This window comes from Cynocephalus volans, chromosome 16 (assembly GCF_027409185.1).
Source record: "Cynocephalus volans isolate mCynVol1 chromosome 16, mCynVol1.pri, whole genome shotgun sequence".
Taxonomy (NCBI): Eukaryota; Metazoa; Chordata; class Mammalia; order Dermoptera; family Cynocephalidae; genus Cynocephalus; species Cynocephalus volans.
In genome coordinates, this window is record NC_084475.1 from 62972112 (window position 1) to 62983964 (window position 11853).

The 11853-nt window shown below is 46.4% G+C and overlaps 1 protein-coding gene across 1 annotated transcript; it reads right to left on the bottom strand.

Moving 5' to 3' along the window:
* Window positions 1–6171: 6171 nt before the first annotated feature.
* LOC134364792 (interferon alpha-4-like) lies at window positions 6172–6741 on the bottom strand. The gene has a single exon (XM_063080954.1). It carries the CDS (start codon window positions 6739–6741, stop codon window positions 6172–6174), a length of 570 nt encoding a protein of 189 aa, XP_062937024.1.
* Window positions 6742–11853: the final 5112 nt, after the last annotated feature.

An 11853-nucleotide genomic window follows, 5' to 3' on the forward strand; every position in this document is an offset into this window, starting at 1 on the left:
AGGCATGCCCCAGACAGATGAGCAGGCAGGGACGGAGCAGAGCACCACTCCCGCCATGAGCAGGCAGATGTGGACCATTGAGAATTTCAGTGATTCTCGAGGCGGCCGCGAGAGGGCGCGCGAACGGCCTTTTCTGAGCCTCCGGTTCCGGAAACGCGGACGGACTCGGCCGCTTTTGGTTTCAGAGGGTGCCACAGCCCGAGAGAGCAGACGTCGCCGCTTGTCGCGCCGAACCGGTGCTGCTTAAATAGTGTGGAGAACATTTTCCTCCGATGGCTGCGGAGAGAGCTCCGCCGCGGCTTGGCGCGACCCAGTTTTCTTCGGTGAGGGCCGTGAGTGTCTGAGCTGCTCCCTGTGCTCGGGGCTTTCTTTCGCGTAGAAGCCGCAGCGAGACTGAGTTTGACGGGGAAACCCATTGAGTCGGGACCCGAGGGCTCGCGACCGCACGGGCTGTGATGGTCACAGATTCCGCAGGAGTGGGGGACGCGAGGCCGGGACAGCCTGGGAAAGGGGAGCCGGGTAGACAGCGGGTCCGGGAGCAGCCCTAGTGCGGGAGCCTCGGGCGAGTGAGCGGGGACGACGGCGGTGATACCGCCGGGACCGTGACTGGGGCCGGGACCGGGGCCGGGGCCGGGGCCGGGCCGGGCCGGGCCGGGAACAGGGACGGAGCCGGGGCCGGGGCCGGGGCCGGGACCGGGGCCGGGGCCGGGGCCGGGGCCGGGAACAGGGATGGAGTCGGGGCCGGGGCCGGGGCCGGGGCCGGGAGGAGGGACGTGCGCCCCCCTGTGGGGTCGTCGGAGTTTTTCAGTGGCCCATGTTTCTGAGTCAGGACGTTCAAGTCTTTGAAAAAAGGAATCTAGGCAAATTAAAGCGGCATTATTTGATTTAGATCGTTTTTATGTAATTTTACTTTCCTAGCATTAAAGGAGGGAAACTCCACGATATTTGCAAGGTGCTACTTTACTTTTCAACGGACAGAACTGCCATGTTTAGGTTTCTTGTGATTCAGGATTAATCTTCGATCATTGCTCTTTCACCTGAGGTTGCTGAAACTTCTTTCGCAGAACGCCACCGTGACTTGTGTTGCTAGGAAGAAAAAGGAGCAGTGTCGTGTAGGAGCAGTTGAGGGCATTTAGCCGGTCAGAACCTTCAACGCTCTTGGGTGAGAGTGGCATAGAGTGAGTGCAATTTGCCACACTTGATGACCATGCAATTGCCACAGTCTCCCTTCTCCCTGGTGAGACTCTGAGGGATTTGCAAGTGCACGGGTCATTTCTGGTCTTTACTTAAAATTGTATTACTTTGTTTCTCCTGGATAGTTTTTCACTAATTTTCATTTTTCATACGGCATGGAAATATCATTTGTGTCGATTCCTTAGATTGCGGCCTCCTTAAATTTTTGGCTTGAGGAAAGTACTCCCTAATTCCAGCCCAGGAAACAGCTTTTGAATTAGTATTGTGATTATCCGTGGTTGAAAATCAAGGAATGTCCACTCACCCTCCCTTCAAAAAAAGCCCCAATACAAATAACTTATATATTTAAATGCATTTTATATATGCTTAAAATTATATATATTTTATATGCATAGGTAATTATATGTCAATGCAAATGCTTTGTTTATATTATATGTAAAGATAATTATACATACAGTATTACATATTATCTAATATTTATATATTTATAATGTTGGATTATATATGTATATACAGTTAGATTCATAGGTATACTTATGTTTACATATATTTACATATATATTATTTTAGAATAAGAAGAAAATAGATATACTACATGTAGTTTTATACAATATATATACTCCGTATATTTTTAAACCTTTTTCTGTCCTTTCCAATTTTCTTTTTTTAGATCCCTGCTTCAAAATATATCACCAAACGTGGGTGAAACTGACTGACTGTGAAGGACAGATTAGTATTTCGTTTGTAAACTGTTCACAGAGCAGCCATTTTCTGTCACTCGACTTCCTGCCACACCGGTTCCCCGGAAGGTGCTTCAAGGGTGCTGGGCAGTTTCTCTTCTGCACCAGGCACTGCTCTAACACTGGCAGCCTGGGCTCTGCTCCTGCACAGGCCTGCAGACGGTCCCCCTCGTGGAGTTTCCATTTGAGAGGCACCAATGTGACTGGCCCTGAGCGTGTCAAGGGAGCTGCACTGAAAGCTTCTCTTGGCTTGACTCGGTTGAATGCAGACTCTACAGAGGATTACGATATTTGTTATATCAATACTCACGGTAACTATTGTTTACTATGTTCAGATTCTCAGCAAGTAACTTGCAAGTTTATGTGACTTAATCTCTCCAATTTCCACTGGAAAACTAGTACTGACAACTACTAAAGTTTTCTCACAGTTTCCCTGTCTCAGTTATAACTGGATCCACATTGCCAAGCATGTTATCACTCATGTATATGCAGTCAACACATTACTGGTGACAGACGAAGAGAACTAATGAATTAATGCCTCAGCTCTATGCTGCTATTATCTATCGATTATGTCGGAAAATATGAGCTATGGCTCCTGTGAAGAAAGGTGGAAGACATCAAATCTAGTGAATGAGTCCTTTAATAGGGAAATGCAGACAGAGGAGGCAACTTGTATTTCAGTGCAATCGAAGAAATTTAATAATGCTGTACAGGATCAAATCTCTAAGTGCTAGAATTTGAAAAGAGACATATATTGAGACGTATTTATTTCAACATTGGTTCTCATTTGTATGAATGTTTCCTACTGGATTGAGATTTCTTTCATTTTTGATGAACGTGTTGAACTTCCAGTGTAATAACACGAGCGCAGTGTTGAAGTCATGACATTATCTGAGGCTCGTAAATGGAAGACAAAGTGAAAGGAAGTGGAAACAAAACTGGGACAAGCCCAAAAGCTGCAAACCCTGGGCTCGCCGTGTCAGACTCTCACATGCAAGAAGGTGCTGATAGCAGCTGGGTCGATGCCCGACACCTCCATCCCCCCAGTGGCCGCGCTACCTCCTCCCTGGTGCATTGGCCCATTTTGTGTTGCTCTAAGAGAATATCTGAGACTAGGTAATTTGGAAAGAACAGAGGTTTGTTTGTCTTATGATTCTGGGACAGCTGATTCTGGCATGGACCTCAGGCTTCCTCTACTCATGGTGGAAAACGGCAGGCACTGGCGGGTACAAGCAGATCACATGGTGAGAGGAAGCAAGAGAGGCAGGGAGGAGATGCCAGGGTCTTTTATACAACCAGCTCTCCAGGGAACTAATAGAGCAAGATTTCACTAGGGCCCCACTTCCCCCAGGGAGAACATGAATCCATTCATGAGGGATCCGCCCCCCATGACTCAGCTTCCAGCACTGCCACATTGAGGACCAGATTTCCACATGAGTTTCGGTGGGGACAACACATCCAAATTCTATCACCTGGTGACACTGAAGATGATGTGCTCCAGTTCTCTCTGCACCGTTCGCTGTGACCTGACCCAGGTCCGTGACCTGCCAAGGCAGGAGACCGACCTCCACAGTTCTGCACCCAGGTGGGAGAATCTTCCTTTTTTCCCATCCGAAGGAGGAGAACGTATTCAGTTCCCCTGGAGCAGCTGGATGGTGGCAAATTCCAAAAGGCTCAAGCCACCTCTGTTCCCCATGAGATTATCCAACAGATCTCCAACTTCCCCCGCACGAGGGCTGAAATTCCTCACTGGACTCGATGACTCACTAGAGTCTCTGGAGCCCTGTGTGGTGCAGGAGATGGAAGAGACCCTGGGCAGGAGGAGGAAAACATACATTCCGATTTTAAATAGCCTTTCTCGATCATTTTCATGTTTGCTTTTTACTCCTTTGTAAATATCAGGTCTGATTGGTTAATTGTTCCAGAGCCAGTACACGTGCCTCGAAGAAGAGTTCCTCCCAACAGAGCCAGCATCACCTTGGCCAGATTCTCCTTCACGGGGTGGTTGCATAATGAGAGTGCACTTTGGTCATTCTTTCTAGACAGGAAACTTTTCCTCACTTGCTCATGTAGTAACTGTCGGTTTAGTTAACACTAGACGCCACTTGTACACATTGCGTGTCCGCTTGACTGGGTGCACACACTGCGGGAGAGCGCGGGGTGCCGACAGCATGTGAGTGAGCGAGGTGCACTGCCAGACCCTGCGCGTGGGGAGGAAGAGCGCTCACCGGACTCCTGCCCGGACCGTGAACATGACAGCTCAGTCTTGGTTCTGCAATTCTCTCAACTATGCATAAAGTCGTTAAATCCCGGATAGCAAACATGATGTGGCTCCAGAGAGTTTTTGGGCAAAGTGACAGTACAGACTTAACTAGAACAATTTTCTTTTACAGTAAATATAACAATATCCTTTAATGGATGAATGAATAAGGAAACTGTGACATATACATTTAAATACACCCCCCCCTCCCCACAACACAGAGCATGGAATACTACTCTGCCACAAAAAAGAATGACATACTCCCATTTGCAACAACATGGATGAGCCTGGAGAAATTTATGTTGAGTGAAATAAGCAAAGCACAGAGGTATAAATATCACATGTGCTCACTTATGTAAGGAGCTGTGAGAGAAAGAAGGAAGGAAAGAAAGTTCATAGCAGTGTGTTGGACTTGCAGAGGGACAGAGCATTCCATGGGCTACAAAGTGGAGTAAGGGGGTTGAGGGAGGGAGAGGGAGTTCGGGCATTATCGGGTGGGGGACACAGGGTACAAATGCAATTTGTGGTAACGGGCGTGCTGCCAGTAGGAATCTGGCCCTCACATCATGGGCACAAGGGCTGACAATCAGCTTTCTATCTCATGAATATTCATAAACAATATTCTCTCTCTGTGTGTGTGTGTGTGTGTGTGTTTGTGTGTCTGTATATATGTATATATAAAAAATGTCTTCTAACCATGAAAAAAGTATGTATTGCAAAATGGGAAAAACTATACACACAAAAAACCCCGCATTCTTTTCCAGATTTCTTCGAATTTCTGTCTTTCCCTCAGGGTCACTAACTTCTTTTCTCTCATTTCACTTCTACCGACTCCAGTATGGTTTCTGCTTATTCGTTCTACAAACCAAATGTCACTAAGGTTGCCAGTACGGTCTATTTTCCAATGTAGTGGGCAGTTTGAGTTCACACCTTCTGTGGAATCTACTGATTCCTCTTCTCAGCACATTTATTGTTTAGAAAAGACATTTATCGTCTTTGTCTCCAAAGGGTGAGTCTTTATAATGGATGGCTATTCCATCTTCTTCATCTGTGGCTCTTCTGTCCACTTCCTTTAAAGTTTGAAGGTCCTTAGAATCCAGACAATGTCTGTTTCTCCCTCTGTCATCTCTTCCCACATGACCAACTTCATTTCTGCACTTTCAGTTGCCATTATGATCCTCCAGGCATTGAATTCCTTGCCAATTGCAAATTCCTGTGTCCAACTAGTGCTGGACATTTGCACTTACATGTCTAGCAATTTGTGGGGCGTATCGGTAATTTTATTTCTATTTCCTGACATGCTTCCATCTACCTTCTGCAGAGAGAATTTTATTGGTTGTTTCATTTTCTCATTATACTGTTTCACATAACTGATATTAAGTATGAGTGTGTTTCTTTTGAGCTCTCTTTCCCTCCAAGAATCAAAGATAGAAGAGAGCATGTTCACATCCGTATTCTGAGGGGAACAAACAACCTCTTTTAGGTGAAGTTCATTTTTACCGATAGCTCGAATACACTAATGTTGAGGAGATGAATTGTACCATCTGTCTTTACGTCAGGTTGTAGAGACAGGCTTGGACTTTCTTTTTAAAGAATAAACAAATACAAGCATTTTTCTATAGTAAAAATTTAATGCAGAAAGCAATATAATAGTTTCACAAAATACAAAGAATATATTTTGTTCTATGAAGCACAGTATAAAGGCGTATTGACAAAAACAATTTCAATCTTGTCAACAGTTAGATAAATAAACATTTAAATAAATAAGTAGATAGATACATTTGCACGGTCGTCTGTAAGTACCAGTCCCTGCAGGGTTGAACATGACGCTGCTGAACACCCTGAAGGCATCTGACAAACTTGAGGCACTTCATGTCATGATTGTAGCAGAAGTGACAGTCTTGGCGACCGGAGAGCTCAGGAAAGTGCGATAGTGTGTACTCGTCCATGAGAGTCGTTTCCACGTCGGACCAGGTCTCATTGCCTCCTCCCTAATCTTCCCCGCATGTTTATTGATGAAGAGAAGGATCTCACGATTTCTGCTCTCACGACCTCCCAGGCGCAAGGGCTGTGCCTCTTCTCTTTCAGGTAGAGACTGATTCTTTGGAAGTATTTCCTCACGGCCAGTGCGAAGTCCTCGTTCACCAGGGGAGTCTCTTCCACCCCCACCTCCGGCATCAGACAGGCTTCCAGGTCGTCCAGCTGCTGATAGAGTCCAGTGCAGAGTTTGTCCAAGAGGCTCTCATCCCAAGCAGCCGATGAGCCCTCTGTGCAGAAGAGGTTGAAGCTCTGCTGGGTCATCTCATGGAGGACAGAGATGGCTCGGGCCTTCTGCAGCTGGTGGCCATCCAAGTCTTCCTGGGGGAATCCGAAGTCATTTCTGTCCTTCAGGCAGGACAGAGGGGAGATTCTCCTCATTCGTCCCAGGAGTATCAAGGCCCTCCTGGTCCCCAGGCTGTGGGCCTGAGGCAGATCACAGCCCAGAGAGCAGGTCGCCTGGCAGCTGAGCACCAGCAGGGCCATCAGTAAAGGAAAGGGCAAGGCCATTGGGGATCTCGCAGATGCTGCTGGCCTGGCTGAGATGGGCGACTCTGAGCCTTAGCCGCTAGGTTCTCTGAAGAGCTTGCTTTGTGCATGTGTCTTAAATAGGGAACACACTAGTTTCCATTTTTTGGATGCCCGTGTCTTCCTTTCTACTTCTGTTTTTGCTTTCTTTATGCACTCTCTACATACTTTGAGAGCAGCGTTTCTCCACCTTTTTCTTTTCTCTTTTATTTCTTTCATGGTGGCCTGCTCATCCCTTTCCTCCAGAGCCTGGTTAAATTGTTTTTTCCGAATTGACCCTCCTGTGATAAGCTACAAAGGCGGGGGTATATCGTGCAATTATTTACGGACCGTATCTGTAGCTCAGGTTTATACGTAGAAAAGAAAGTGTGAAGTTAACTTTTTGCATTCAATGCATGTTTAAGAAGGTCTCTATAAAAATTTTAAGCCAAGACTTAAGTTTCAAAGTTATTGATTTGACTTGGCTTTATAAGTTTATTTGCTGAGCTCCTTTTTGTGTCATCTATTGACTTATATAAATTGTAATGAGTCAAATTTCACATGCAAATTCATGTTACAAAAATACACAATACCAATGTAATGACATACTTAAATATCTTTCAAAACTGCTAAAAATTATCTATCAATTCAATTATTTTCTTCCCATTAATTTCTAGTGTACCTAACTTTAAATTTTGTTCCATACGATAGAATACATTGTCACTGTGCCACCTCCCGGATGTTCCCCCAGGTGCGGTCAACTTTTATTTCTTTTTAGCACTCGACTTCATTATTGATGTGGCGAATAACTTTAGCAGAGCCACATAATAAAGCACAAATTCTTTGCATTTAATTCTCAAAGCCATTAACTCATTCAGTAGCACTCAGGAGCAAACCTCAGCTCCATCCACGAGACAGCCAAAGGCAGTCCATATGTATTCGTGTGGAGGCCACATCTCGAGACATGATTTTGAGATCAAGCGATCGTCTATTCACCGTAGGCTTGTATTGCTCATGCTGCATATGCTCTGTGGATCTTCCGAGAACTCAATGTCAATGCTTCTTGATACACAAGAAAACCCGAGGGAAATAAAAATTAGTAATAAGGGACAGGTTTTCTTAGATTTGGGCTTTGGAGAACCACAAATTATTGTAATGACTAAGATTTGTTAACACCTCTAGGAACTAATTTTCACACTTTTGGGAGCAATACCATCCCAAGAAGAATGCACGATGGAGAGAACATCAATTTTATTTAAAAAGAAAATTTTGTTTTGCACCGAAGTTCAAATTTCCAACCAAACATCAGTCGGAGATTCCAATTCTAATGGAATCTTATTAAACCAAAGGAAGCCATCTTTGTCATAAATGGCAACAATGGGATGTAGGTGTGATGAAAATAAATGGCTGTTCAATTGTTGTGTACCGCTGGCGAGACACCAGAGATCTTTCTTTCCCATTTCCTTTTACATAGAAAGGAAAGTTGCTGCATTTTCCCTCCCAAGGAATGGGAATACCAAGAAAGCCAATATATGTACCTCAGTGTGATCAAACGTCACAAGGAAAGCAATATCCCACTGCAAAGGACACGACGAAGGATAATTTAGCTAAATTGAGCCCAGCCAAGGGGCAGATGAGGGGATGCGGCAGAGCAGAAGAAAAGTGGTGGAAGGGACGCAGGTCAAAGGTAGCAAACGGGCATGGGCTCCAGGAAAAGCAATCACTGCTGGTCCAGGGGTTGGTTTCAGCTTTGCTGGATCCAGCTTTCAAGAGAGTCAAGGGAGACACAACAACCACAAGAGTTTACACACAGAAAAGGCAAACTTGTGAGAGTGCAATATGCTCTCTGGATAACGGGGAAGCGAGAAATGCATCCCTTGTTTTCTCCTTGTGGATAAATGGACTCAGAAGTTGACTCATCGTCTTGTCATGTCTCCAGCAAGAAGCAAGGGAATTCACAATTTCAAAGGACACCCCTTCTTTACACATGGCTATATTATTTCTCCTAGCTGTCAGAGATGATGTCTTTATTACACTGAACCTTCGAATGAACTTCGTCCTAAGAATATAGGTCGCCATGAGTCCGTAAGTTACTCTTGGCCAGAGGAGTCGTCTTATGCGGTCTTGTTTCCTGGGCATCTTAGCCTAGTTCCTATCATTTCCGGAGCTCAGTCAATATTTATGAAAGGAATAATCATTATAATAACAGTGGAAAGAATAATACCAATACATACTGGAGACATGAATTGGGAAGACAATAGATCTAAAGAATTTGTAAGCTCTTCCCGCTTCATGCAGGGAAATTGTAATGGAAGATTTTGTGACGATTTAAAAAACAAAACACAAACACTTGATTGTAGAGATGCTTTCTTCCCATTTGTAGTTTTAATATTTAGAACCTCAGGATGTGCCACAGGGCCTGGTTGCAAATGGAAGACCCACCTTCCACTTTTACTTCAGTGCCCCTCAAGGAAGCGCAACGCCTTGCCTGATCGCACATTCCTTGTCTTTTCCGATAATACGGAGACGATGTGAATGTTACAATGTGTTTGGGGACCTTGTCCCTATACACTTGTCTGTTTTTCAATTTTGGCCTGTGCCTTTGGGAATCACTTAACTCTTCCCAAGATTCAGTCAGTGTCGCTGTGAACTTTAATGAATGACATCCGTGTCGTTTTCCCTGAGTCTAAATTGTGGAATCAGAGTTGGCATCAGATTTTGAAATAAACTGTGCCTAGCAAGAATGCCAGTTAATTTTCTCTTACAAATACTGTTAGTACACACAGTGTGAAAATAAAGAGTGGTCTTATTCAAAGAACATATATTCTCTTCTCACTAATCCCCCAGTCGGACTCTCTTTCCCCTCTCCTTTGCACTTAGGTATCCGACGAGCATGAATCCAGGCTGAGTAAATACGGGTGGAAGTGATGTTCACCCTGTGCAGCATGGGTCCTTCAAAGCATCCTACAAGTGATCCACCATATAATTTTTTCCATATCGACTGAGCACAGTAGCCTCAAGCGTCGCAAACCTGTTTGAACTTATATGTTGATGATGGCAAAGCTGCAAAATAGTAGGTTGTGAGGTCCCTGAAACCCCGCTCAGAGGAGGCCAACACTGAGCTCTTCTATAAAGGAAAGATAAGTTTGTATTATCATCTAACTACTGGTGGTTTTCTTTTGTTCTGTTACAGGAGCGAGCATCAACTTGACTGACAAATGCCCTTCACCAAATTCTAGACTGAAGAACCATGTCTGTAAACAATTAAACTTCCAACTTCGGAAACAACAAGCACCACTCAAGAATTGAAACAGATAATGAAAATTATAAATCATGACAGTATTTATTTAGGACAAGACACCATGTTATTCTCTCTAATCATTCTACTGTAAATTCACGATGTAGAACGTATGTTTTACATAATCCCATGATTTAGGATTCAGATGTTTTTCAGCTGGTGCAAATGTGTGAGTTTAGCTTGCTTTGGGGGGCCTGGTAAACAATCGTGTAATTGGTTAGGGAGGGTCCTGAGTATAACTTCTACGTCATTTCCTGACGTTGCTCTGAAGGCGGTGAATGAGGACTAAGCGCACCTCAATTTCCACTCTGACCACCTCCCAGGCACAGGGGCTGTATTTCTTTTCCCTCAGATAACCAATCATTTCTTGGAAATACTTCCGAACGTCATTTCCCAAATCAGGACAAGAGAGAGTTTCTCCATTTGTCATCTGCACTTGTCGCAGACTCTTCTCAAGGCTGAAGAGTAGTTTATCGAGGAGGATCGCATCCCAAGCAGCATGGCTGTTCTCTCTTTTGAGGAGGCTGAGGATCTGCTGGAGCATCTGACCACGGAAACAGGTGGCATGTGTCTTCTGGATTGGGGTGATATTTTCTCCTGTCCAAGGAAAATTGAAGTTCTTCCTGTCCTTGAAGCATGAGTGAGATGGGATCTTTTTCATCCGTCTCACTAGCATGATGGCTTGCCGGTTTTCCAGGCCATGGCTGGAAGGCATGCCCCAGACAGATGAGCAGGCAGGGACGGAGCAGAGCACCACTCCCGCCATGAGCAGGCAGATGTGGACCATTGAGAATTTCAGTGATTCTCGAGGCGGCCGCGAGAGGGCGCGCGAACGGCCTTTTCTGAGCCTCCGGTTCCGGAAACGCGGACGGACTCGGCCGCTTTTGGTTTCAGAGGGTGCCACAGCCCGAGAGAGCAGACGTCGCCGCTTGTCGCGCCGAACCGGTGCTGCTTAAATAGTGTGGAGAACATTTTCCTCCGATGGCTGCGGAGAGAGCTCCGCCGCGGCTTGGCGCGACCCAGTTTTCTTCGGTGAGGGCCGTGAGTGTCTGAGCTGCTCCCTGTGCTCGGGGCTTTCTTTCGCGTAGAAGCCGCAGCGAGACTGAGTTTGACGGGGAAACCCATTGAGTCGGGACCCGAGGGCTCGCGACCGCACGGGCTGTGATGGTCACAGATTCCGCAGGAGTGGGGGACGCGAGGCCGGGACAGCCTGGGAAAGGGGAGCCGGGTAGACAGCGGGTCCGGGAGCAGCCCTAGTGCGGGAGCCTCGGGCGAATGAGCGGGGACGACGGCGGTGATACCGCCGGGACCGTGACTGGGGCCGGGACCGGGGCCGGGGCCGGGGCCGGGCCGGGCCGGGCCGGGAACAGGGACGGAGCCGGGGCCGGGGCCGGGGCCGGGGCCGGGCCCGGGACCGGGGTCCGGGGCCGGGGCCGGGGCTGGGGCCGGGAACAGGGATGGAGTCGGGGCCGGGGCCGGGGCCGGGGCCGGGAGGAGGGACGTGCGCCCCCCTGTGGGGTCGTCGGAGTTTTCAGTGGCCCATGTTTCTGAGTCAGGACGTTCAAGTCTTTGAAAAAAGGAATCTAGGCAAATTAAAGCGGCATTATTTGATTTAGATCGTTTTTATGTAATTTTACTTTCCTAGCATTAAAGGAGGGAAACTCCACGATATTTGCAAGGTGCTACTTTACTTTTCAACGGACAGAACTGCCATGTTTAGGTTTCTTGTGATTCAGGATTAATCTTCGATCATTGCTCTTTCACCTGAGGTTGCTGAAACTTCTTTCGCAGAACGCCACCGTGACTTGTGTTGCTAG

Excerpts from the sequence above, each read along its gene's own strand:
- LOC134364792 (XM_063080954.1), bottom strand. The coding sequence starts at position 6,741 with ATGGCCTTGCCCTTTCCTTTACTGATGGCCCTGCTGGTGCTCAGCTGC.